Source organism: Dipteris shenzhenensis, chromosome 17 (assembly GCF_047967505.1).
Source record: "Dipteris shenzhenensis isolate YYH24624 ecotype China chromosome 17, Dip_SZ_1.0, whole genome shotgun sequence".
Classification (NCBI taxonomy): domain Eukaryota; kingdom Viridiplantae; phylum Streptophyta; class Polypodiopsida; order Gleicheniales; family Dipteridaceae; genus Dipteris; species Dipteris shenzhenensis.
Genome location: NC_141612.1, coordinates 16551312 through 16576696, shown reverse-complemented (window position 1 = coordinate 16576696; position 25385 = coordinate 16551312). Strand labels below are relative to the sequence as shown.

Sequence of the window (25385 nt, the reverse complement as noted above, 5' to 3'; positions counted from 1 at the left end):
TGGGGGGGAATTCAATGACCTCACTAATACATTTAGAGCTCCATCTAAGGAGAACAAGGAAGATGGACCATACTTAGGGCCTTAGCACATGGATGGGGCTAGCATGGGTTTAGGGTGGGAATATTTTTGTCATCATTACTCCCATCCTACACCAAGTGGTCTAGGATGGATTTAGAATGGGAGTAGCCACTTTTTCTACCATCCTAGACCATGCCCTTTAGACCCTAGCAACCAGAATGGGTTCCCCTTTTTTAGGGATTCAAAAACATGGAAGGATGACATGTGTCCTTGTCCCCACAAGGTCCCCACCTCTTAAACACATGAAATGATGCCATGTGTCCTCTTCCTCCTAAACCCATCCCTAGTTCTTTTTTTGTTAGCACATGGTGGGATGGGAATAGGATAGAAATATACATGGGACCACTTGGGACGACCTTTTCCCATTCCCATCCTATTTCTTCCCATGTGCTAAGCCCCTTATTGTTACAATGTACCAAACCCAAACATAAGGTGATGGAAGCATTTTCTTGGAGATCCCAAGCCCCTTATTGTTACAATGTACCAAACCCAAACATAAGGTGATGGAAGCATTTTCTTGGAGATCCCAGTGAACAAGAAGAGAGACTATTGACGGATTGCTATAATTCAAGCTAGGACAAGCTAGCGCTATAGGATTTGTAGAACCATTTGTTACGTACCGTGTGATAGTTTCCGTCTGATTCAGGAGCCTTGAAACGTCCAATTATGCGCTGGGTTTTGCAAATTGAAATATCATTTAGACCGCATATTACCGGCATCGTTCCCATTGGACAACCATTCGCCTGGAAGCGTTGGCGTGATTGACGGGAGCGATTACCGCCATAAGCACTAAGAAATTGGTGATCTTTCAACAACGGCGGATAAACCTAATAAACAATTAAAGCGTGGTTGTAAGACTCAAGGTATCTTGGACTAAGCTCTCGTGCAGTCCAAGCTATAAATCCTTGACAGTGTCAACGTCTACGTAAGAGATTACCACGCTCGTTTGCTTTCTATGAGCTAAGCTTTTCTGATCTTCAATGCGAGTACAGTCCACGATCGTGCCGTCCGACAGCTGCATGACGAAGAAGTGTGGAAAGAGCATTACCGGCCTGGGTAAGTATCGTGTACAGTGTGAGACTCGACAGGAACGTAGTCAAGATCATGATATTGACTCCTTATACTGTTCCCCAAGGAGGAGGCATGAATAACGTAGATGGGCTTCAAGATATTCGCACCAGACGCCAGGACCAAGAGCAAAACACCCACGAATATCTTCATCAACCTGACAGTATCTCTCCATCTGACGGCAGACGGTATATTCAGTATCTCTCCAGCTGATGGCACACGATATATGTAGGGCGGAGAAGGCCGATCGAACTTCGAAGTCGCATGACGTGGAGGCTTACTCGAGGTGTGGATTTGGAAGGAAGCGGCATTGCTATGATCGATCTAGCTGTCGACAACCGTTTAGATGTCCCAAACCTGTGGCTGTCGACCGCCTCGATGGACCCTTCCTTGGACGGCCAATCCCAGATCTCTGTGATAATTTACAGATTTAAAAGAACAACACAATGGAAAGCATACAATTAAACCAGGACGAGGGGGGATCTCAATGTTCAATTTGCAGACTTATATAATTGATTGGTGCAGTCAAACCAAGACGAGGACCAGAGACACGGAGCTCTGTGCAGAACCGTTCTTGTTACTAGCACTCCAGCCATAGGAGGGAGTTAAACTGCAAAGTGTCTTATATGATTGTGTTCGTTTGCAAATAAAAACGCACCTAGGAGGGTAAAAGTGGCTTATTGTGTTGTCTTCTTGTGTTGGTCAAGACACAAGTTGGAGCCTTGTTGTATGAATGCAATCCCTTGAGTCTGACACAGTGTTCACAGAAAACCTGCAAACTATATACAATGAACCTGCAACATTTTCATTTTCACCCGTAAAAAACATTTTCTCAATTTTATAAAATCTACAAAATTTTAGGCAATTTAGTTATATTTTAGCTTTAAAATCGGCAAATTCTCGGGAAAAACGTTCAAATTTTGACACCCCAAGTTTTGTGATTTGTTGAGAAAAATGTTTTCTATGAACACTCGTCTGGCATGAGCTCTTTTTTTGTATAATACAAATCAAGAACTCTTTCATCTCCTGTCTTGTTTGTGCTAAATTCTCTTTAGTGTTTCATTTTTTAGCTTTTCAATTTGTCTTATGACTCGTGAGATGCCATATTCATGAGCAGCTGGGGCTACTTAGAGATCACTCACACTTGTCTTTGTCCACCATGGACAAATGAGTCCAACTGCCAGGAGCCTCGATAACGCATGGTCTCGAAGTTTTTAATCACCATGTCATCATCTATCATTGACAAAAGTCGCCCTGCTAGCACTTATTCAGCATTCACATTGGCACACAAGGTTTGCCTAGTCAGCGTCTATCATGGCACACCCTCGGCACACATGGAAATGTCACATCATAGTTCCCTGATAGTGAAGTCCAGTCTAGATGCAGATGATATGGGTGCAAACGAATCGCATGCGTAGTTGGTTCTTCATCTCCCCAAAGACAGCAAACAAATGACTAGTTCTATTGTTGCTCCTATTGCTACTGCACCTTCCTCGTCATTTCGCTTTTTGTCTGCATCGCGTCTTCTAGCTGTTAATATACAACAAGACAAAGCAACTATAGACACGTGAAATAGCAGGCGCGTCTATAGGCGCAGATAGAATTAGTAAAAATATGGACGCGTCTATTAGGGCATCCAATGGTGCAGTTATTAACACATCTAGTAGCATGTCTACACTGTGTTTATAAACATGCAGCAGAGAGTAAAATTTTACTGCAGGTTGATAAATGTGCATCATTGCTTTCCAAACATCGCCCATGATTACCAAAGCACATAATTTTAAAAAAATATCAATGCTATGCATGTGTCACACAAGATAATATGCTTTTTGGCAAACACACATATATAAAAATTAAGTGAGGTGAGGAGAATGAGACAATATATAAAATAATTTTGCCAATATCAAATATTGGGCTACGGTCTCATCCTCAATGAGATCAACGCTTGCCAAAGTATCTACTTCAATATCCAAACCAATATGGACTAGATCTACAAATACATTCAGCCCACTACTACTTGTGCTACTGTGCTCATCGAAATCCGCATCACCAATGGTAGGCTTGTCCTTGAATGGGTAACAGCCCGAATATCTCTATCTCCTATCTCATGACCATCCTCCTCTCTTGTGTCACGATCATCATCACCTTCATGGCCATGATCATCCTCCATATGCTCCATATTAGTAAATGTACTATACATCACTTTGGAACATGGCGTATTCAAAGAAAGCCGAGCACGAGTAGCATCCTTGTCATTCTACTGAATCCCAAGCCAAAGGCCAGTCTTTGCATGGTCTTTAGAACAAAGTCCCAGCTAACTCTATCATATTTCTTTTCAAGATCAAGATTAGGCATCATAAATTTTCATTTTTTTTCACTACATATTTGAAAACCAACAACACGTGAGCACATCAACTTGAATGTTTCTTCCTTACACGAAGCGATACTGCTTGGCATGACTTATTCTTCCAAGGATAAATTTAACTCTATTGGGCATTGTTTTTGCTATCACTTTGAAAGCATAGTTAAGCATAGTCAAAGGACACCAATGACTTGGGACCACCCTATTCTCACTCTTTGGGGTTATTTTGACCTCTCTACATTTAACTTGCACGGGAGCTTACCTCTTTGATAGCGATGATTGACAAGGCTTGTCAAGTCGGAGCCACATACCTTCTAGAAATGCTAGAAGAATTCTATTTGAAATCCATCTATATCAGGATCCTTTCGTTCGCCACCATCAGTGATACTGTGTATTTCAATTCTTCCTTTGAGAAGGGTCTCTGAACTTGAATTGCTTCATGTGGAAAAACTGATCTCGAGAGATTAGAGAAGAAGGATGTTATTGCATAACCATGCCGGTTAGCAGCAGTGACTTTGAGGGGTGTGTGAGGGTAGGTTAGCCTGCAAAGATTGGCGGTTCAGTCCTCCAAGCGATTGAGTCTTCAACGGTCTCTTCTCTAACCGTCAGACGGTTCTTGTATGCATGCTATTACTAGCATTCCGACGTTGTTCTTTACAAGGTTGTTGTGAGAGCTCTTGCTCTGGAATACAGAGATCCTCAGTGCTATGCCTCTATTCGAATTCTGTGTATTCCTTTTTCATAGATGTTGCGCATATCGTTTTATCTATGTTTCTCGTAGTGTTTGTGTGCTCATTTAGTTTCACCGCCACGACGTGGGTGTGGGTCAAGACGCTAGGTATTGAGTGCATCTTCATCTCCAATAGCAGTTTCAGCTGCTTCTCGCAATCTCTTCGGTCAAGGAGGGCCATCAAGAGGAGGAGCACCAAACGTTGGAGGCACCATGTTGGCGGGCCAAGTCAAGTATGCCAAGTTTGCGGGGGGGAAATCGGATGACCCAGATGCTCATGTCTGACAGTTTGAGAAGGTGTATGAGGTTACCGCCGCCCTTGGTACCACTCTGACAGGAGGCAGTTTTTGAGTCAACTTTAGTGGGCACGGCTGCACGGTGGCATTGTTATATATAAGAATTGTGGTCGAACTTGGTGTTGATCAGCCATATAGATAAGAGATTCAATGAGTTGCCGATAGTTTAGTAAGCAAATATCTGGCTTTGTGATAGTTTAGCGATAGTCAGATATATAAGAGATTCAACGAGTTGTCGATAGTACCTGTCATTGACTATATGCTTTTTTGTAAGTTTCAAACTCTGTTCCATGGGAGTGGCTAGAATCTTGCAATCTACCATATGAAACTTCTTCAGGAGACTATCCGCATATTTCTATTGGCTCATGAAGGTGATGTTGTCTCTCTAGAATTCAATACCAAGACAATAGTGCATAAGTCCAAGATCTTTCATGTCAAACTCTCCAGAGATAAGTCTTATTCTAGCTTGCTAATGAAGCTATCATTGTTTCGTGTCACAATCAGATCATCTACATACAAAAGTGCAATAGTGAGGTCTTCCCCTTGAACTTTGTAGAAGAGAGTATGATCTACATTGGACTGTTTGTTATGGCCTTCTTTCCTGGTGGAAGGTTGCATAATTCCCAAGTGTTGTTTTTATACAAAGCTTCCATACTTCATTCATAGCAGTTTGCCATTCTAGCTTGACAACTGTGTCTTTGAAGTACACTTGCTCTTTTGTGCCATGATGGTAGTCATAAGAGCATAATTTGTAGTTTGCTTTGCCTTTCGGAGCATATATCAATTTGGCTAGTGGTCTACTTTCTGTGGTAGACCAGAGATGAATCCTCAACATGCATCCCATCTACGAACCAGAAGATAGAACTTCCTATCAATGTTGTTCCACTCCTTGGAAATTACCTCATCAAAATATTTCTAACCCAAAAGAAATATTTAACTTAAAGGGGATTAAACCTTTAGATGTCTCATTGATAGTTTGCTAACTCAAACTTGATTAGTATTGGGAAGTGATCAGAGGAATAGACATCCGTCAACATAGCTCCCTCAACTATTGGCTTTAGCCACCAACCTTGTTCAGCGAAATAGATGTGATCCAATCGAGCTGCTCTCCAAGTCTCATCCGTATGACAATTGTGCCAGGTGAACCTTCTTAAGCCATTAACTATTGAAAGGAGACCCAATTGACCATAGAGCAAACAAGTTGACCAAGCCATTAACCAACTGAAAGGAGACCCAGTTGACCAACAAGTTTTTCCAAGCAATGAGCTCATGTCCCGCCATCTCAAGGCCTTCATGAGATTGGTCAATTGCATCCTCTATTCCAGTCGCCTAGAGATAGTGCATGCTTGCCTTCTAGCTTCTGTTTGAGTTTATGCCACAGTGTAGCCCGTTGAGCACGAGTATTTGGGGCATACACACAAACAACAAAGAACTACTCCATTTGGAATTTCAAGTTAAACAAGAGGAATTCTCCTAGTTCATCGCACCAAGCGTCACAAACACTCAAGTTATGCTTAACCAAAACTGCAATTCCCCTTTATCAGACTATGGGCAGTTAATTAAGGCATGCCTACTTCTTTTAATGATATGTTTAACTACCGATTGCTTCCATTTGGCGCAGATACCTCTCACATTCCATGACATCATAGTTAACTGTAGGACCCCTCCACTACTTTTATTCATAAGAATCCATGAGATCTTGATCCACATCTTCCGCAAATGGTGCGAATATGTTAATAAATGATTTCCCTTTTTGTACTTTTGCCTTGACCAGCTTGAGTGTCTCCCTCTTTTTGCTAACTGAAGTTCTATGCATGCTTGCCACATTATCATTCGCTCTACTCTTCTCTTCCTCGCTCCAACTACCCTCATTTGCTGCTCTCCATCAACCTTCTCTGAATTGTTGTCATCAGGTTTTGGCATTCCCCGTCCCACCTCATGGATAGAACTCGACCCCCCTTGTCTGAGGCGGAGTTACCACTATTTGCCTGCTAAGGCAAAGGATCTTCGTTGATCTTATCACTAGCAGCCTTCATTACCACCTGCAAGGCGGCAACAATGGGAGACTGAGAATCACACCCTTTATCAACTAAGACACCCCGAACCTACTGCATGGCATCATCCACCGAATGCGCAACACTGTTTCTTGCAGGGCAATCCCTCGCAAAGTGTCCACTACACTTGTAATAGTAACATGCATCCACAAAACTTCCAAAATGCATCTCAACGAAGAAAGTCCACCCATTTGTCAAACCAAATCCAGACCCTCAACCGCCTCTTTTCTCTTATACTAGAGTATATATACCCTCAGTGAAGACCCTTTAGTTTGATGTGGGGGACTCTATAGCACCCTTCCTAAAATAGGCATGACCTTCTCAATTTCCCCCAATATTATGGAAAAGTTGAATATATTCATTCTTTCCAATTTAATCTAGTGTACAGTAAGTTTCATGTGTGTGCTCCTAGCTGTGCCCTCTCTCCTCTCTTCTCTCCTACCTTGTCACCTATCCCCCCTCTCCCATCCTAAATCCTCCCCCTTCTCCCATTTCCCCCTCTTTTCTCAATCCCTTTTCTTTCCACAACAAATAAATCTACGCTATTCCTCTCCCTCTCCCTTTCCCTATTTCAACCCCTATCTCCCTTTCCCTCTGTCCCCCTTTTACTCTTTGTCTCACGTTTTCCCGCTTTGTCACACCATTTCCCATTCTCCATCTCCAAGTTTCGGCTTGAAACGACTCCTCCCCTGAGTTTACTACCAAGATCATCTTTATCGAGCCATAAACTAGGAATTGAACCACTCTATGTTTCATCTAGAACGCATGACCTTGGAGCTATCAACTCACCCCTAAGCATCAAAGGTCATAGATGTCGACCTCCATGTCCCATACTACGGAAGCCCATTTACCTTGCTTGCTAGGCACAACCATACCTCTAATAGGAATCATTGTCTATGCATTGATTAGTGTCACTCACACTAAGCCCCCGATGCCAATATATAGACATAGTCCATGGCTATAATTAGCATACAAGCCCCATTCCCTTTTGGACCACCAACTAGCTATAACGATCTATTAGCGAACGATGTAACATTCTTCTACCCTTCAATTATTTACATCCTTAAGAGATAAAATAGCGAAGCTTTTCTAATGGTTTAGAAAATGAAGGCAATGTTTGATGTTTCAAGATGCCTTTGTGAACTCAAACTTTTGCCTTGTTAAATAATGAAAATGTTGAAGCTAAAAATATATGTCAAACGTGAAAATAAAATAGCAATCTAGGAATCTCAATGTCCATATTTGCTTATGAGGATACAGAAGTAGTTTAAATAGTGTCAACGAGTGTCAAATTGTAACTTGTAGCCTTGATCAATCATTCAGACCATCATCTTCCTAAGCATCGTATTGCAGCTAATGGGTTGCTTTCCTGCTAGAAGAATCCAATAAATGGGCTGCTCAAAAAAATTTTATGCATGTTCGAGCGAGTAGGGCATGTTTAAAGGCTCTGCCCATGACACTCTGAGTGTCCCAATTTTTCAAAGAGCCGCAACAATGGGCACTCTTCGGGCGTGGCGACTAGCGGTCTGGGTGAAGACGCTAAGTGAGACTGGGGAGCGAGGTGAGCCCTAATGTTGAGGTTGAGGTTAGTGGGGTAAATTGTAAAGTAATCCCATGGTGAAATTAACTTGGAGTGTTGATGAATCATAATTTTTCCAAAGCTTAAGTGAGCTTGTTCATTATTTCTTCTTTGCTTATCTCTGCAGTTTCTGTTCTAGGTACAATTTCTTCTCTTCCCCATTCTTGTTCTCAGCTCATTCCCTCGCATTTCGCATTTGCAAATGCCAAGATTGTTCCCTTTTCACCTTACCAATTCAGAGCTCTTGCTTCCCATTTTTGCTCCATCGCTCTTCAAAAGAAGAGCCCTGCATTCGTTCACCTTCTCATTGTTGCAAATGCTTCTTTCCGACTGATTTTTCCCGTGCTTTTGCCTCTTACATTCTTTGCGATTGTTTGAATGCCTGCCGTGTTTGATCCAGGACAGTTCCGCCTGCCCTTTTAGAGTCGCAAGATAACGAGCAATGCGTGAATGGATGGGCTCCGTTTCTGGCATTTCCAGATTCCTATGTTTCTCCTTCGGTCTTTTTCCAGTCAAAAATGGCTTCTCTTGCGCGCAATCTAATTCTTCTGATCAGTGCGGCTACATTACTCGATCGTGTGCGTAAAAAAGACGGACATTGCCAGAGAAAAAAAAACTTTGCGTTGCTTTGATAACACAGTAGCAAGAAAAAGCATCGGGGCCTTGATTTGTTAGCCTCGAGAATTGATTTTCTTTAGAACATTACTGTCTGTAGCTCTTGTGAGAGGATCTGGGCGACGCAGCAGGGGAAAGGAATAAAAGAATGTGCATACTTTGTGTGATATCAAGGTGGTCACGGCGCACTGTGAACATGTTACCATGGCTCATCGTTCCCTTCATCATTATATGGGCTCTTTCCCAGCTGCTGCCACCAGGCTTTCGATTGGAAGTGACTTCTCCCAGACTTGCTTGTCTGGGTGTACTTTTGAGTAGCCTGGGGTGGTATGAAGTACTCATGCCCCGGCTCTCTTCTTGGCGAGCACGAAGAAGTGCTCTATTGAGGGAGAGAAAGCGGATTGAGGCACAAGAAGCTGCTAAGTGGCGAAAGGAAGCCACTCGCAGGTGTCGTAACTGCTTAACAGCTTACAAGATTCAGACTCCAGGGGGTGGGCGATTTATGTGCACGTACTGTGGTCATGTTTCAAAAAGGCCAGTTTTAGAAGTGCCAGGAGTATACCCTCAACCGACTGGTTCAGGAATGACAGGGACGTCTTTTGCTGGAGCATATTCTGGTGCTCAACTGGTAAATGGAGCAGCGGTGCAATATTTAAAAAGTGCAGGACAGGGAAGTAGAGAGGTAGGCAGTTGGCTATTTGCATCTGAGAGGGGATGCACCTGGTTGGGTAGTTCATGGCCTTTTGGTGCAGGATGTCTGTATGCTAGGGAAGTTGGGCTGCGTGGAGCTAGGTCCTCATTTGGGGAAAGCACTACTGGAGGGGACAAATGCAATCCAGAGCAGTCTTCCTCAGGATTCCTCCTATTCGTTTTGAGAATATTGTTATTTGTAAGGTGGCTTTGGAGAAAGTTTTTGGTAATAGGGCAGCCAAAGAAAGATGGCTCCGCTGAGGGTTCCAGGGGTTCTCTAAAGAGCGGAGACGATTTGGACTGCTTCCATGGCAGTCGAATTGATAGAGCCCGAAGGAGGGCCAAGGAGAAAAGGCAAATCAGGTTAGAGAAAGAGCTTCTTGAGGCAGAGGAAAGGAAGCAGAGAGAAGAAGTGGCTCGTTTGGTGGAAGAAAGGAGAAGGCAGAGAGAGGAAAAAATGGAAGTAGAAAAGGAGAGTGAAAGGGAAGCGGCTGCAGGGAGGGACAGGGAGATAAGAAGAAACAAGGAAACAGAGAGACGGCGAAAAGTCACAAAACACGCGAAAGACACAACCAAAGAGCCAGAAGATGCTGTGATAAAAAACAAGGCTAGCTTGGATTTTAATGGCACGAATGCTAGTCCAAAGGGGCCTCCAATTAAGGCCGTAGAATTTGGAAGGCCGGTAAGGGTCTCCAGAGGCAGTATGCATGACCGAGCATCAAGATACAGGGGTGCAGCTGATAATTTCTTCAGGTCAGGGTTACAAAACTACATTGGGTTTTCAAAGAAAGGACCTCTGTCAACGTCCAAAATGGGAACAGGGCATATGAATGATGGTTGGAAGGGGAACATGATAGAAGGTTCGCATGCTAGAAGCAAATATACCAAGTCAGCTACACCCGTGGATCAAAGTGGCTTGAATTTAAATGCAAAGTCAGATGGAGTGACCCAGTTGTCAGATTCTGCCTGGAAAACGACTAATGCCTGGTTCAGAAAAAGTGAAGCATTGACAGGGGACAGTCCAACAATGAAGACAGGAACGTTAATTAAAGAGGATGGATTCAATTTGCTTGGAAACAAGGAGATGGTTGTCAAGCCACCACTGCCACCTGTAAGTATTGCCGTCTTTTATTTGAATTAATTGAAGGAAAATCTTTCTACATGGAAACTATCGTTGGTGGTTTTGTTCCTCAACAAAACTTATAATTCAAGCTGCCCACCCCTGCAGTTATCCATGTTCCATTACTATCTACGGCAGTGTTCATGAGTAGTTATACTTCCTTGTTTGCTGTTCAAATTCCCTCCAAATTAGTATGTTTTGCCATAACGAACTCAAGGTGTCATTGGGTGTTCACCTCAGATCATGTTGCATCTTGAGCTCATTTGTCCACCTTGTTCTTTTGAAGGTCACTCTGCTAATACCATAACCTCTCTTACAAGGCCCGGCAAAGCTTGAACCGCCCGGCAAAGCTTGAACCATGTTTTGCCATTCTTTCAGCTGGAGAGCAGGTTTTTTTTTTCCCAGCTGGAGAGCAGTATTGAGATGGATAAGAACTTAAGGCATCGTTGGGTGTTCACCTCACATCATGTTGCATCTTGAGCTCATTTTTTCCACTTGTTCTTTTGATGGTCTCTCCAAGGCTGCATGGCTGCTTGACCTGTATTGTGCCACTCTTTCAGCTAGAGAGCTGTATGAGATGGATGTATGCTTTAATTATGATTTGTTCCAAATGAAGTCTTTGTCGATGTCAACCAAAGTGCCAAGCCCACATCAAGTATTTATGGTATGCATGTATGCATGCATACTCAAAAGGGAGTTTTATGGGCTTTGAAAAGTTATGAGACCAGAGACCATGAGATGCAGCACTTGAAAGCTAGTTGGGAATTGATTTTGCGAAAGGCAGTTCAACATAATAACATGTCATGTGAAGTAAAAGCTGAGTTGAGCTCAAATATCTGATGAGTCCATACTGCTGTGGTCACCTCCCCATCTGTAAACCCCCATATGAGGAGAGCATGGGGGAGGGGGACCTAGGGCATGTGCCCAAAAGAAAAGGTAAGGGAGGGGGCTGCCACATGGGCAGCACATGGGCTGTCATGTGGGCAGCAAAGCAGCCTGGCAGAGATGCTTCAACTTGTCTGTACGGGCTGGAACAGGCCCCGAATAGAGGTGCACAGGTGGTGCTGACATCAGCAAGCGTACGGAGTAGGGAACAAGGCTGTGCAGGCCTGGGACAAGTGGCGCTGACATCAGCAACTGTGCGGAGCAGGGTACAAGGCTGTGCGAGGCTGGATGAGGCCTGTTGGAGCAGCAAAGGAGGCTGCTATGAGGTAGGGACCTGCCTTTATATAGGCTGGGCCCTTACCTTGATTGGAGGGTGAAGGCCCTAGAAGAGTGGGCCAAAAGGCCCCGGTTTGTGAGCCCCAATAGGGCTGGACCGGCCACAGACTGGTTGGTCAGTCTGGTCCGCCAGAATGGGGCAGGCTGGTCGGTTTTTGACAGCCCCCTTGGGGGCCTATAAAAGGAGAGGCCTCAGGCCTCATTTCACATCCAACTATCCAGCAAGAAAAGGAACAGACAGGAGCAGCCAGAAGCCACTCCCTTGGGCCTCACACTGGGGGTGAAGGAGAGTGGAAGGTGTGCTGCAGACTGAGTTCCCTAGATGCTGGACCTTGGCTGTCTTCTAGGGCAGCAAGGCAGCAAGGTGTTGTGATCATTATATCTTCTGGAGCAGCAAACCTGCAGCAGACAGGAGCAGCAGTTAAGGCATTCTTGGACTACTCCCAGGAGGTGAAGAAGGCCTACAGAGAGCTGCAGACTGAGCTAGCAAGGTGCTGCCCACCTGGGCTGATTCACAAGCAGTAAGGTGGAGAAGAACACTCTAGACAGAGAGTCTACATTTGCTCGAGGTGGAGCACACGGGCTCAGAGATCTAGAAGTGCTTGACATTTAGTAGAACCTTTTGGTATTGTATCCTGTCCTACTTTGTGGACGGACGGAAATATAAAGTGTTGCTTCTATATTTGTCTCTGAGCATTGTCTATTTACTGGCTTGCACATCTATGCACATAAGTTAAGAAGTTTGTGATTCCACACCCCACACGCACACTATGTGAGTTTTTGGGCATTACTATCAGTCTTCCGCTGTGCGTACCCTTTGTTGGGTAATTTCTAAGACAGAGCCTAAAGACAGAGCTTAAGAAGCTCCCTTCCATTCCTGTCACATTTCGTGACATGGTAACAGAGCCCATCGGGCTGTGGGAGTGTGAGTTTACACCATGCTTATGCTGAGTGAGCGAGCAGTGGATGCAGTTCATAGATCTGCAGATTTTCCAGCACAGAAGAAGGAGAAGAAGCTTCTAAGGCAAAGAGTGAAGTTCCAAGCTTTTCAAGAATGCAAATGTGTGCAATGCATGCAAAATTTGAATGCCAACTGACCCTCCAATGGGGGAAGAGCACCCGCGTGAGAGTACTTGTTTCTCCTTTCGACCTACATGCAAGTTGGGAGAGAGAGTGCAAGGTGGTAGAGAGAATGCTATGTGAGATTCACAATGAAGGGTGATACCCTATCATTAATGTCCCTTGAGATCACTCAAGTTCCATCTTCCCATTTACACCTACCCTTAGCCTATGAACCAACCTTTTTGTATATTAGTGGCCCTTTTAATTGGCCATATCTTTCTCATTTTGATCCGGTATTGAGTTTAGTTTGTTGGAGCCGATCAAGCAACGTTTAAGGGAGACTTTTGAGGCTCATATTCTTTGGAGATTCGTAAGATAATTATTGATAATTACATGATGTCCAAGTGTTATTTTGTACTGTTTGGCAAGAGATTCTTTATGCTAATGATAAGAGGCAACGATCAGGAATATGTGATTGATGATTTGGGCAAAGGGAAAATAATATGAAGCTAATGTACAAGATCTTCCAAGACATTGAAGAACGACGGTTTGAAAGAAAGGTATGAATGGTAGACTTTTATCTAATTTTGAAGAAAATTTAAGTCAACAAACACAATTAGTTCCAAATGAAAAGAGAAGCAATGCATAAATGTTGTGAGAGTCAATGCAATAAAGCAAAACAAGATGCAAAATACTTGAATCGAAAGCACATACACAATGGTGAAAAAGAGGACAAGAAAAAAATGTGAGTGTGGATTATGCATGCAATTTTGAAGTGAGTTAGAAAGTCATTTCAATGGGAAAAAGCATCAACACTAAAGTATGTTTCTAGTATGCTCAAACATTTTATTGTGGATAAGTGTAAGGAAGTTTTGGCCCCTGCATAAGAGTAAAGCTTATAGTAAATGGTGGTTCAGAATCATTTGATTCCATAGTTTACAGGAATGCCCTTAACAAACTTATTCATTTGATGATTACAAGAACAAAAAATGATAATGTAATAAGTGAGATGAGTAGGTTTTGTTCAGATCCAAAGACATCAGGACATTTTTCAGGAACATAAAAGGTACAAGCTATGGTATGCTTTGTGTTTTAGATCCTACAGGGATACCTTATGGCTATTGTGATTTGGATTGGATAGGAGATGTGGACGATTGGAAGTTCACTGTAGGATTCTGTTTGACACTCGGTTCAGAATTTCATAGAAGACGAGACTGGTTATGTAATGAGTGAGATGAGTAGGTTTTGTTCAGATCCTAAGACAACACAGTGGCAAGTCATTAAGGCACAAGTTATGGTATGCTTTGTGGTTTAGATGCTACAGGGATTCTTTTTATGGTTATTGTGATTTGGATTGCATAGGAGATGTGGATGATCATAGGATTCTGTTTTACATTCGGTTCAGAATGTCATAGAAGAGGAGACTGAAGGATCTCTCAACAGGGGTAATATTGCTTGAATCTGATGGTATGCTGCATTGATAGTTTTGCTTTTACAGCATGGATAATTGTGTGTGTGTGTGTGTGTGTAGGTAGAGATATAGATAGATAGATAGAGAGAGAGAGAGAGACAGAGAGAGACAGAGAGAGAGAGAGAGAGAGAGAGAGACTGATTTTTCGTGGTATTTGCAGGTGGGGTCCACAGCAGTTCAGCCTCCAATAGCACCTCCATCACCTCACATAGATTCTTTGCGTCAACTTTTTTCTAGCCCATCAATTTTTTCGCCCATGGATTTAACTGTGGACTTTCAGAAACAGCATGAACAGAAACTACAAACTACTGACACAAGGAATTCTTTTCTACCTGGGCACTCATCTTTTGATGCATCTAGATGTGTGACTTTTCAGCCTTCAGAATCCTTTTTGCCTCTTTCCATGCCTGCTTCTATGCAAATGTCCTTACCTGCTCAAGATTCTTTGTTTTCTCCTGTGCAATTAACTCCGAGCAGCCCTCATAATAGAATGGGTTTCACTTGCATGGACATACCCCAGGCTTCACTGCCACTGGGACCTGCATCTGACTTATTGATAAGCTCTCCTGCTGAATCAGTGACTTTTGCAGCTACTAGCACTGCATCTAATCCTGTTTCTCCTAGTTCTGTGTCCATCGATCCAACAATAATAGATGCCTTGATAATATCCCCAAATGCGAAGCCAATGAATACTGATGGGATTGACTTGCAGTCAGATAAGGACCATTTACTGCAACAGGACATTCCTTCTATGTTGTTGGAAGATGCCAATGTTGCCATGGATGGTACTTGGGATAGTACACAACTGCATGACATGAAGCTTTTAGAGTCTTCCACCTGGATGTCAAATGATAATTACCTAGTGCAGGAAGCCTTACAGCTACCTTGTCTGAGCACGGTACAACTGCTCTTTGATGCAGAGACCCAGGTGCCACACAGAAAATTTTCACTGCGGGAACAGGCGGTTCCAATGATCAACACAGATGAAGTATCATGTGCAGCACAAGTTTCTAACCAGAAGAGTTTCTGGTCTGATATTTCAGCATTCAATGCAACTATGCGCATTTGGGATGATTCGGACATGCATCAGAAAATGCCACCAGAGTTTGTTGACTGCATCACGCAGGAAATCATGGAAGATCCTGTCATCACAGCTGATGGGCATTCTTATGAGCGGTCTGCCATTGAAAAGTGGCTGAAGTAAGATCATTACATGGTTTGCAGTTTTCTGTTTTTCTAGATTGCAATGAAAGAAAACTTTTGGCTGTGTTCTGAGGTGTCTTTGTTAATTTTCATGTGATGGGCATTGCTGCTTTGTAGATCTGATGGATTTGATGCTTACACTTGCAACCTTGTGAAAATCTCTTTACATTCAGAGACTTTTTGTTTGGTGTGGAATCCCATGGTTCCAGTGAGATTGCACTTGTTTTAGATTCATATAATATGTTTGTAGTCTTCTGTATCTGCTTTTTTTTTTCTGCCTGCATGATTAATTATTGAAACAACCTACTTTAATGGACATGTAAGAGTGCCTTATTCTCTCAGGTTAGCAATCCTATCAATTTTACCTCTCCGTGTTTTATTCGAAAGAAGCAATAAAGATTGTTAACTTTGTTTTGAAGTCTTTATGTTTATGGCCATTGAAAGCGATAAAAAAAGAAGACTTGGGGAGCTTCAAAGCCCACTCTCTTTCTATTCTGGGTTTGTGTGCTCTTGGATTTCAAATTCTTCAATTTAATATATTCTTCTCTCTCATCAGAGAAGATTGCTTGCTGCAGCCAACTCCCATGTAGCCAAAACAGATAGATTGAGATCACACAATGCCATTCCATAAACCAACTCACTCCCTGTGCATCCATGTATGGAAAGACACACAAGATCTAGAGGGAGAATGCTGAGACATACAGCCAAGAAAAGGCATATTGATTTAGAGAACCAAGTACCAAAACTCTCAACATATGTACCAGCACCTACAGCACAATGTCTGTGCAAAGGCACCAAAGCCGGCTCCATTTTCTGTCCCTTCTGAGGCATACTTCTCCTTACTGCCACGTGCCTTCCTGTGGGCTTCAGTAGCTACAAGGGGAGTCCACCTGCTCACCCTCCTTGCTCCACAGTATGGCTCTTCTAATGCACTCTAGATCTGCTTCTCTGTGAGCTCCTGGAAGGTCAAAAGCCTGGCAGACTGGCTGCCTGAACTAGCTAAGAAACTGTTGAAAATGGAAGCGAGAGAATGCGAGGCATCCCACAGACTGGCTGTAAACAAAGGCATCAAAAGCTTCACTGGTATCGTGAATGGACAGCTTAAGTCCCACTTCCATACAAGTAGAGATAGGCTTGAAATTCTGAAATTTGAACCGTTCCAGGAGCTTGCCAATATGCTTTGACTGCAACAGCCCAATACCTCTATCATCCTATATAAACTGGATACCCAAATAGTAGTGAAGCAACCCCAAATCTGACATCTCAAACATTTGCTGTAATTCAGCCTTGAAATCTGCAATTTTTGCAGCACTAGCACCAGTGAGCAGCATGTCATCGACTTGGAAAAAAATGATGAGCAAATCCCCCCCTTCCTGACATAGAGGGTGGTCTCATGTGGACTATTCTGCATTCCTTGGCTGGTCAGAAAGGCATCTATCTTTGCAACCAAGGTCGAGGAGCTTTCAAGCCATACAAGGCCTTTCTCAATTTGCATACTTCGTTGCCAGGTTCCACAAATCTAATGGGCTGAGAAACATAGGCCTCCTCTTGAAGGTCCTCATTCAAGAATGCAGTTTTAATGTCCAGCTGATGGATCTTCCATCCATTAAATTGTTAGAAACATGGTAGAGAGAGAGAGAGAGAGAGAGAGAGAGAGAGAGAAGGTTAGGGTGTGAGGAAATGATGCTCAAATGAAGACATGACAAAGGCTTTCATTCATCCATCAAGTATGACAAGTATGACAAGACAAGTGAAGTACAAGCCTTATGTAGGCTACTCACTCACACTCTAGCACCTAGTGCATATGGGATAAGTCCCATGATGACATGTGGCACTCACACAAGACTCACACATAAACTAGTACTAGATCACCTAGTACTACATACTAACACACTCTTTGACTATGATATCTCCAACACCCCCTTCAGAGCAAAGAGGTGTGAGACCCAACACGCAAGAGTAGATCGATCCCCTCTCGGATCTTGCTTCTTTAGCATCAGCTATACAACTTGGATATGGATGAGGGAGATTCGGTACAAGACCACTTGACAAAGGTCAAGGTGGTGAGGGATCAACTAGCATCAATTGATCAAAAGGTGGGCGGGGCTTTGGAAGCCTGGATCTACATGGATCTGCCACGAAGGGACCTGCAACAGTACGGAGCTTTGGAGCTGTGTGTACAGAGCAGTGGCGTGGGATCAAAGGGCTGGAATAGCATTGAACAGGAGGCGGAACTGCAGGCAGCAGATAAGCAGGCTGGAGGCCCTGCGTGGCAGGCTGTCTAGCAGAGTATATGGGCAGGCTCGGGGCCTGCATCAGGCCTGACAGACGGTGCAGACAGGGACAAAGGCAGCAGCCCAAAAGGGCCTGGCAAAGGCCTTTATATAGGGCTGGTTGGACCAGCCAACCCAGTCGGCCAGGATGAGGCTGGCTGGTCGGTTTATGACAGCCCCTTGGGGGCCTATAAAAGGAGGGCCTCCAGGCCCTCATTCATTATCACTTGGAGCAGCACTTCAGGGAGCAGAAGGAGCAACAGACCAGCCACTTGTGGGCCTCTATCCAGGAGAAGACAAGTGGGCTGTAGAGCCGCAGACCTAGCTCAGGTGCTGCCCACCTAGGCTGGCTTCCGGACAGCAAGGTGGAAGGGATCGGGACAAAGAGGCTACATACGCTCGAGGTGGAGCATGCGGGCTCACTGTTCTAGAGATATCTGGCAGATAGGAGAAGTACCTTGTGGTAAGATCATAGGACAACGCTTTGGTGGGACTTTGGATCTCTCTCTTTTGTATTGTGTCCATAGCTTTGGATGGAAATTTATTCTTTTGATGGTTTCTATATCTGGCTCAATCATTGTCTATTTACTAGTCTGCACATCTATGTGAAGCACATAAGTTTAAGAAGTTTGTGATTCCCCATGACACACATGAGCTCTTGGGCTATTCTATCAGTCTTTTGTTGTGCGTACCCTCTATTGGTCGATTTCTAGGACTGACGAGTAGGCATCGCGGGTGAGGCGTGGTTGAGCGGTGAGGCACGGCTCTACATCGGATTTGCTCACACCTTAGCTCTGCATTGTATTAGCTACGCAATTCGCAGCTTGTTGGCCAAACACCCAATCGCTCAGACAGGTGGTCGTGTGATACCTTGGTTGGTTGCATTTCTCCTGTGTAAGGAGAGGCTTAGATAGCCTACGCACCCCGGGTGTCCCTCAGAACTAAGATGGGTCGGGGAACCAATCGCCGAGAACACACAGCGCCATCGGCATTCCGCCCCTCTCCTTTCAGACGTGTCCATCAGACGCTGAGGCCCAGGTGGAAGAACTCAAGGCCGAGATCAAAAACCTTGAGTCCCAGCTGGAAAAACACGATGCCAAGGTGGAAGCGTTGAAGGTGGACGAGGGTTGCACAACAAAATAGAGCGTTGAGAGTCCAAATGCAACCAGAGATGAGATGACTATGTGGAACCATCCTGGCGGCACGACAGTTGATTTCGTTGTTCGTCGTCAAGGCGCCCAATCTTCACTCAATTGCCAGTCATAGCTCAACTAACAACAAACGCTCATATGTTTGATCTGCCCTCTTCCAACATAAACTTTGAAAAGCCCATGAATTAATCTGCAAATCGAATTAATCTGAGAGTAGCTTTAAGAATCCAATAGCTGTCAACGTTAGGTTTTCTTAGTCGGAGCTGAAGGCAAGGGATCGGATGAAAGATGAAAGCGAGGGAAGCAAAGGCCAGGGTCAGAGCTTTGATACCAATGCAATGAAGGGAGCTAGGTAGGTTGGAGAAGGGGAATAGAATTGACAAGGGAAAGAGAGAGGAAGAGGGAGGTGGAGTGAGAAGTGAGGGAAGGGGAAAGGGAGAGGAGGAGATAGTAGAGAGAGAAGGGTGAGGGAAGAGAAAGATAGAGAGAGATTGGGGAAGAGAGTGTAGGCAGCACGTAGGAGGAGGGAGGTGGGAGTAGATAGGATTAGATGTCACATCAAAAGGTATATTGGCGGAGGCCATGCAATTATCGCCAATTTAAGGAGGGAATGTCACATGTACCCCTGCACGTGGGTGCAAGGTTACAACTAGCTTCATCTCTAAAGTGCAGATAGTTCCTATGATATGATATTTTGTCATATGCCCCCATTGTGATCTTTTTTCTAGGGACAGTCAGGCACAAGCTACGTAGGTTAGTCTCTCAGCCTTAGGCCAAGTCAGAAGTTAAGTCCTTGTTCACTAGTACCTGCTGGAGAACAGTAGGTTAGTGTTTCCATCTTAGGGTTTTAGCTAGGTCTAGGTCTCAGCCTAGGTTAGGAGCCCACAAGGGCCCCCAAAGGGTTGAACCAAGGAGCTCCCATCAAGGGAAAATGGGCTGGGGAAGGGCTGACTTTATATGCTGCCCTATTCCCCTCCTGAGGCAGCAAAGGAGGTGGGGATGTGAGCCCAACCAGCCAGCCCACCAGCCGACTGGCTGGTCAGCTCATTTATGGCTGGTTGGCTCAGCTGCTACCCTCATTTTTTATCCAGCTCCCCAGCATTTCAGCATCAATTCTCCAGCCTGGTGCAGCCCTTCCAAACATCCCCTGCAAGACAGCCCTCAGATCAGCAGTCCCTAAGTGTGATCCAAGAAGGTGTCCACGCAGCACCATAGCCGGCTCGGAGTAGAGGTTTGGGGTTCCTGTTTGAGCATATTTCTTTTACCATTTTCATCTCTTTTTACAGTTCTTTCACAGCTCTCTTTAGCTCCATCTCTCTTAGCTTTCATATAGATCCCTCAAGCTCCATATTCAGATTTTGCAGCTCCGCTGCATGCCTGAGGACAGCACAAGCCTCTTCAATAGCCTTGCACAGTGGTCCACATCTTTCGTGTGGGCAGCGTTGGTCTTGGTTGAGATTGGGTTGCTTCTCAGGCATTCGTGGTCAGCTCTCAGTGTCGAAGGGTCATCTTCAGAGTCGCATCCCGCACTCTCTGAAGGAGTGTCATTTGTATCTTTTGTAGTTCTCCAAGTATAAAGCAAATTCTTCCCTATTTGGAAAAGGGGACTGAAGTGGTGCATATGCATACGCCTCGCACAAAGGTTTAATGAAGGTCATGATGTGCATTACACCATCATTAACGGTTGCATGCTACAATAATACAAACAAGATTGAGTGTCTTGCAAACTCCAAACACAGACTATGTTGTTGCAACAATGCAGTTTTAGGATCACGCGAAGGTGAGCCCCACAAGCTTATGCACCAAGGTGACACACGTCTTGATCTCCTAGGTACGCCACACAGTCGTAGAGAAAGAACACCAAGCAACAACTGTTGTATAGAAGCTCCGAGATCATTAGCTAGGCTCCGGCGAGGACCACCAATCGTCCACTGTCCACACGACTCCCATGAGGTGCCATAGACTGCATGGCTCTACTAGAAACTTGGAGGAAAAAGAGAAGACGCCTTTGGAACCCTTGATCATCATCATCATCATCATCATCAAGTCATCAAGGTGGATGAGACAACGGAAGCATGAAGTCGGTGATAGAGTGCTGTCGACTGCTCGTGGGTGTGGTTCTATGTCGTCTCCTGGTCATAGCTCTGTGCTTAACAAGGGCTACAGTGAGCCTTGTCGGTCAAGCCTCGACCTTGAACAGAGAGGGGATATCCCCAAGTGTAATCTGTGCGTCAACCCTCTGTCTGAGATGAATTGTCGCTGGCTCTGGATCTCGATCATGTCGAGGCCTCGTAGTATGGAGGCCCACATGCTCTGGCTGGAAGAACTCCATGATCGAGCTCTGAGAAGAGTCTACCAAGGAGGAGGTCTACTCCTGTCTTTGTGATCAAAGTAGATGCTCATGGTGCTTGACTGCCTCATGGATGAAAGCCGCCAAGCATCTCTGGTCTGGATAGGAGAGAATTCGGGACAACACCCAGAACTGTCTCTGAAGAGGCAGTAGAAGCGTCCTCGGATCTCATAGTATACTGGGTAGCTGAAAATGAAATGCTCCTCTGACTCAACCTCCCGTATGTCACATAATGTGCATATGTGCCTCTTCTGGGATAGACCATCTGCCCTGCCACTCTTAATATGCGCAATCTATGTGAAGAGACCCAAAACTACTCAATAGAGATCCTCAGTGAGTGGGGTAAGTGGATCTATGTATATCCTAGTGGGTCAGTGAAACCCTCCTCTGTGATATGTAAACAATGATCCCTGTAGAAGCTGAGCTTCATTGGAAGCTCGCTCGGTCCCAACCAGGTCCGCAATGTGTATAGCTATAAAAGATCCTTGCGGATGACTTGGTTGACCTCGTGTGACAGGAGTGGAGAAAATGGTGCATCAATGCTATACTGGAAGGAGGGAATCTATCTATGTGGAGCCCTAGTTGCTCAAACCATCTCTCTATGCATGCATACCAGCATCTCTGGTCACCTATTGCTGATAGCGCCATAGAAGAGGACAATGCTAGCCATGGTAATCTGTTGCGCCCAGAAGTGCAATCCCTGTACCCGTGACCCGGTATAGGTAGGTGATAACTTGAAATACTGCATCCAGTTGTAGTGGGGATGACCCAAACTCAGTCTGAATGTAGTGGGGATGACCCAAACTCAGTCTGAATGATGGTGAGGGATGAACGGCTTACCACAGATCATCCGCGATAGCCTGAGAACCTTTAGCCGCTCCACACGAGCCCACTCTATATCTAACAGATCCGCCCCCAACAAGGGCTTCCGTACATACCCGTTGGATGGACTAAGGAGTCAAACAACAATCCCTTGGTCTGTGGATCCTAAAAGTGTGATTGGAAGCATTGCCTCTCTAATTTGGCCAATGAAGCGTATCCCTTGCTCAAGCAGGCCAGCATTGCGGGTCTCAGTGTGAAGATAGGTCCAAAGAAGACAACCCCAAGGTATGTATATGACAAAACAATCTCAACAAGCGACCTGTCAAACGTGAACTACTCCCGGTGCAAAACGGCTCCAGATATATTGAAGATCACGACCTTGATTTTACCAAGATTGACCTTCAAATCATGGGACTCACAAAAGGACTGTAGTGCACCAAGGTGTCTCTGGAGGCCCTCTGCTGATGAAGACAAAAGGGCCACCTCATCTGCATATAGCAAGATCCGGATCATCATGCCAGGAAGAGAGCATCCATCCCACCCCAGTGTCTGCATAACTATCTCAAGCTCGTTAATGTAGAGGCCAAATAGGGTGGGTGATAAAGAACACCCTTGTTTGACCCCAATAGTGCTTATGATCTCATCTGTCCACCCAGACCTTGACCGGATTCTGCTTGAGACTATATAATTATCCATAATGGTCTTGACAGATGGCCCGCTTGAGGTGGTTTCACATGCTTTCCACATGGGGGGGGCTCCAGTGTTGTTGATTACATCATGGGATCCCCTGTCTTCACATCTCGCATTACAGACTTCACTATAGCACCTCTCCCCCCAGGGGCTGATCATACATACCTTTTCTTTAGCATCTCCACCTCCCTTCGCACAGCACCATCCACCCCACTCAGTGCTTACTCCACCTACCATGATATACGCTTTGATCGGGATCACTCACCTTCTTACTCTCGCCGTCTGTACATACTTCTCGCTTATATTGACTTCATACCCCTTTTAGAGGATCGTGCTGCCCTTGTCACCCGCTCACTACACGAGGTTGCCACTCACGCTTTCTCCCAAACCACCCGCTCCACCTGCCCACCGCCCCCTAGAACCGTACCCTGCAATAGTTGGTACGATGATGAGTGTAAGGCTTTATGCCGTCAACTCAGATTCGAAATCAAAAACAGTCTTCCGAGCGCACCAGATACGCTATGCGAATATCGTAGACTGGTACGGAGGAAGAAACTAGACTTCGTTCGTCAGAACGAGGAGGAGCTACTGAACATTTTGTTTAATAACAACTCTAAGGACTTCTGGCGGAGAATTTTAGAAGGATGGTCCCCTCCACCACTCATTGACACTCAGATCTGGTTTGATTATGCACGCACACGTTATGACATCCCAAATCAGCCAGTCCCTAACCTCTCACACATGCCTCGTCCCACATCCTGCACCCTCTTCATTAGAGGAGGGGTAAAGGATGCCGTAATGAAACTTCATAATGGCCGAGCGAAGGATCATGAGGGGCTATGCACTGAGTTCATTGCATATGGGATTAACCTCCTAGCCCCGATCTTAGCAAAGCTTTTTAATGAAGCTGTTTGTTTGGGATTTCCACACACTTGGACCATTAACACATTTGACACGGTTCCGAGGTTAGCAGACTTGCAGAGTGTCAAGGACTTAGAGCAGTAGGACAGGCCGGATTCTGACGTGATCATGGGACCATGGACCACATTCTCACGCTCAAATGTATCATCGAGGAGGCGAGGTCACAGAAGCAAAGGGTTTATTGTTGCTTTGTAGATTTTCGCAAGGCATTTGACATGGTTCCGAGAGCCCGCCTCATACGGTGCCTACAAGACTTGGGTTATGACCAGGAGATCACTTGGGCTGTCATGGCACTTTATGAGAGAGTTTTAGGCAGAGTTCGGGCAGGATCCGGATGGATAGACGAGATCATGAGCACCATGAGGGTCAAACAAGGGTGTCCTTTGTCGCCTACCTTGTTTGGCCTCTACATTGACGAGCTTGAGACAATCTCTTCTCAAAGACTTCACATCGAGAGCGGCAAAGCCGAGCGACTACCCAGGGAGAGGCGCATATGCACACTCTGTGACATGCAGGAGGTTGAGACAGAGGAGCATTTCATCTTCAGGTGTCCTGTGTACTATGAGATCCGAGGGCGTTTCCACTGGGATAGTTATGGGATTTTGGCATGTTTCTTCTCCTACCCAGACCAACGGTGTTTGGCAGGTTTCATTCATGAGGCACTTAGTATAAAGAAAATACTTGGAGACAAATAAAACAATACTGAAGACAATCAATGGCTGAAGAAGATATATATATCACAAACGGAACTTAGTACAAGTGAAGAGAAGCTCTGGAGGAAACAAACTTCAGTCCTGACAACTGTAGTGGACTTCTGCACTAGCTCCACAAGTTGGAACTGAACCAAATCTGAGACAGCAAACTGATGAAGGGGTTGCTGCAGATTTGGAATAGAAAGAACGGAATATGGAGCGGAAGTTGGAGGTAGATCTGGAGCAGAAGTTGAGGGCAGATCTTGGAGCAGAAGTTGGAGCTGATCTGATGCAGAAAGGAGAGCAGAACTGAAGCAGAAAGGAAGGCTGTTCTGGAGCAGAAAAGAGGGCAGATCTGGAGCTGAAAAGGGGACAGATCTGGAGCAGAAAGGAGGACAGATCTGAGCAGAAAGGAGGGGCAGATCTGGGGCAGAAAAGAGGGCAGATCTGGAGCTGAAAAAGGGGACAGATCTGGAGCAGAAAGGAGGACAGATCTGAGCAGAAAGGAGGGGCAGATCTGGGGCAGAAAAAGGGCAGCAGAGGAGGCAGAAGTTGAGGCAGCAGAGGAGGCAGCTAGGAGGCAGAAGTGGCTCAAGGTGTGCAGGAACCTCTGGAGCTGGAGAAGAGATGATATGTGAATACCTAGCCCCCCCCCCTTTAAATAGGAAGGGGCAGAAAAGTCGGTCAACCAGCAGGTTGACCGACCTGGTCAGATTTGACCGACCAGGTCAATCTGGTCGGCCAGATCTGGTCAGACCAGAAAAAAAACATTTTTTAAATAATTTTTTATTTTGTTTCTCCTCTGCACCGGGGCTTTTGACATTGCTTTGGTTGTGGTTTTTGCCTCCGATTCGAGGTTTCTTTGACAGGATTTGGAGAGGCACCAGTGGTGTTTGTACCTGTTTATCTGGTCCTGGAGAATTGGAGATTGCCTGGC

At 45.0% G+C, this 25385-nt stretch overlaps 1 protein-coding gene across 1 annotated transcript in view; it reads left to right on the top strand.

Annotated features, from left to right (window-relative positions):
- Positions 1-8339: 8339 nt before the first annotated feature.
- The window catches only part of LOC147891750 (uncharacterized), a 32431-nt gene continuing 15385 nt past the window's right edge, over positions 8340-25385 (top strand). The window contains exons 1-2 of the mRNA XM_087388643.1: positions 8340-10583; positions 14507-15546. Of these exons, the coding sequence (XP_087244769.1) occupies positions 8931-10583; positions 14507-15546 (2693 nt within the window). The 5' untranslated portion in view covers positions 8340-8930. The remainder of the gene's footprint in view (positions 10584-14506; positions 15547-25385) is intronic.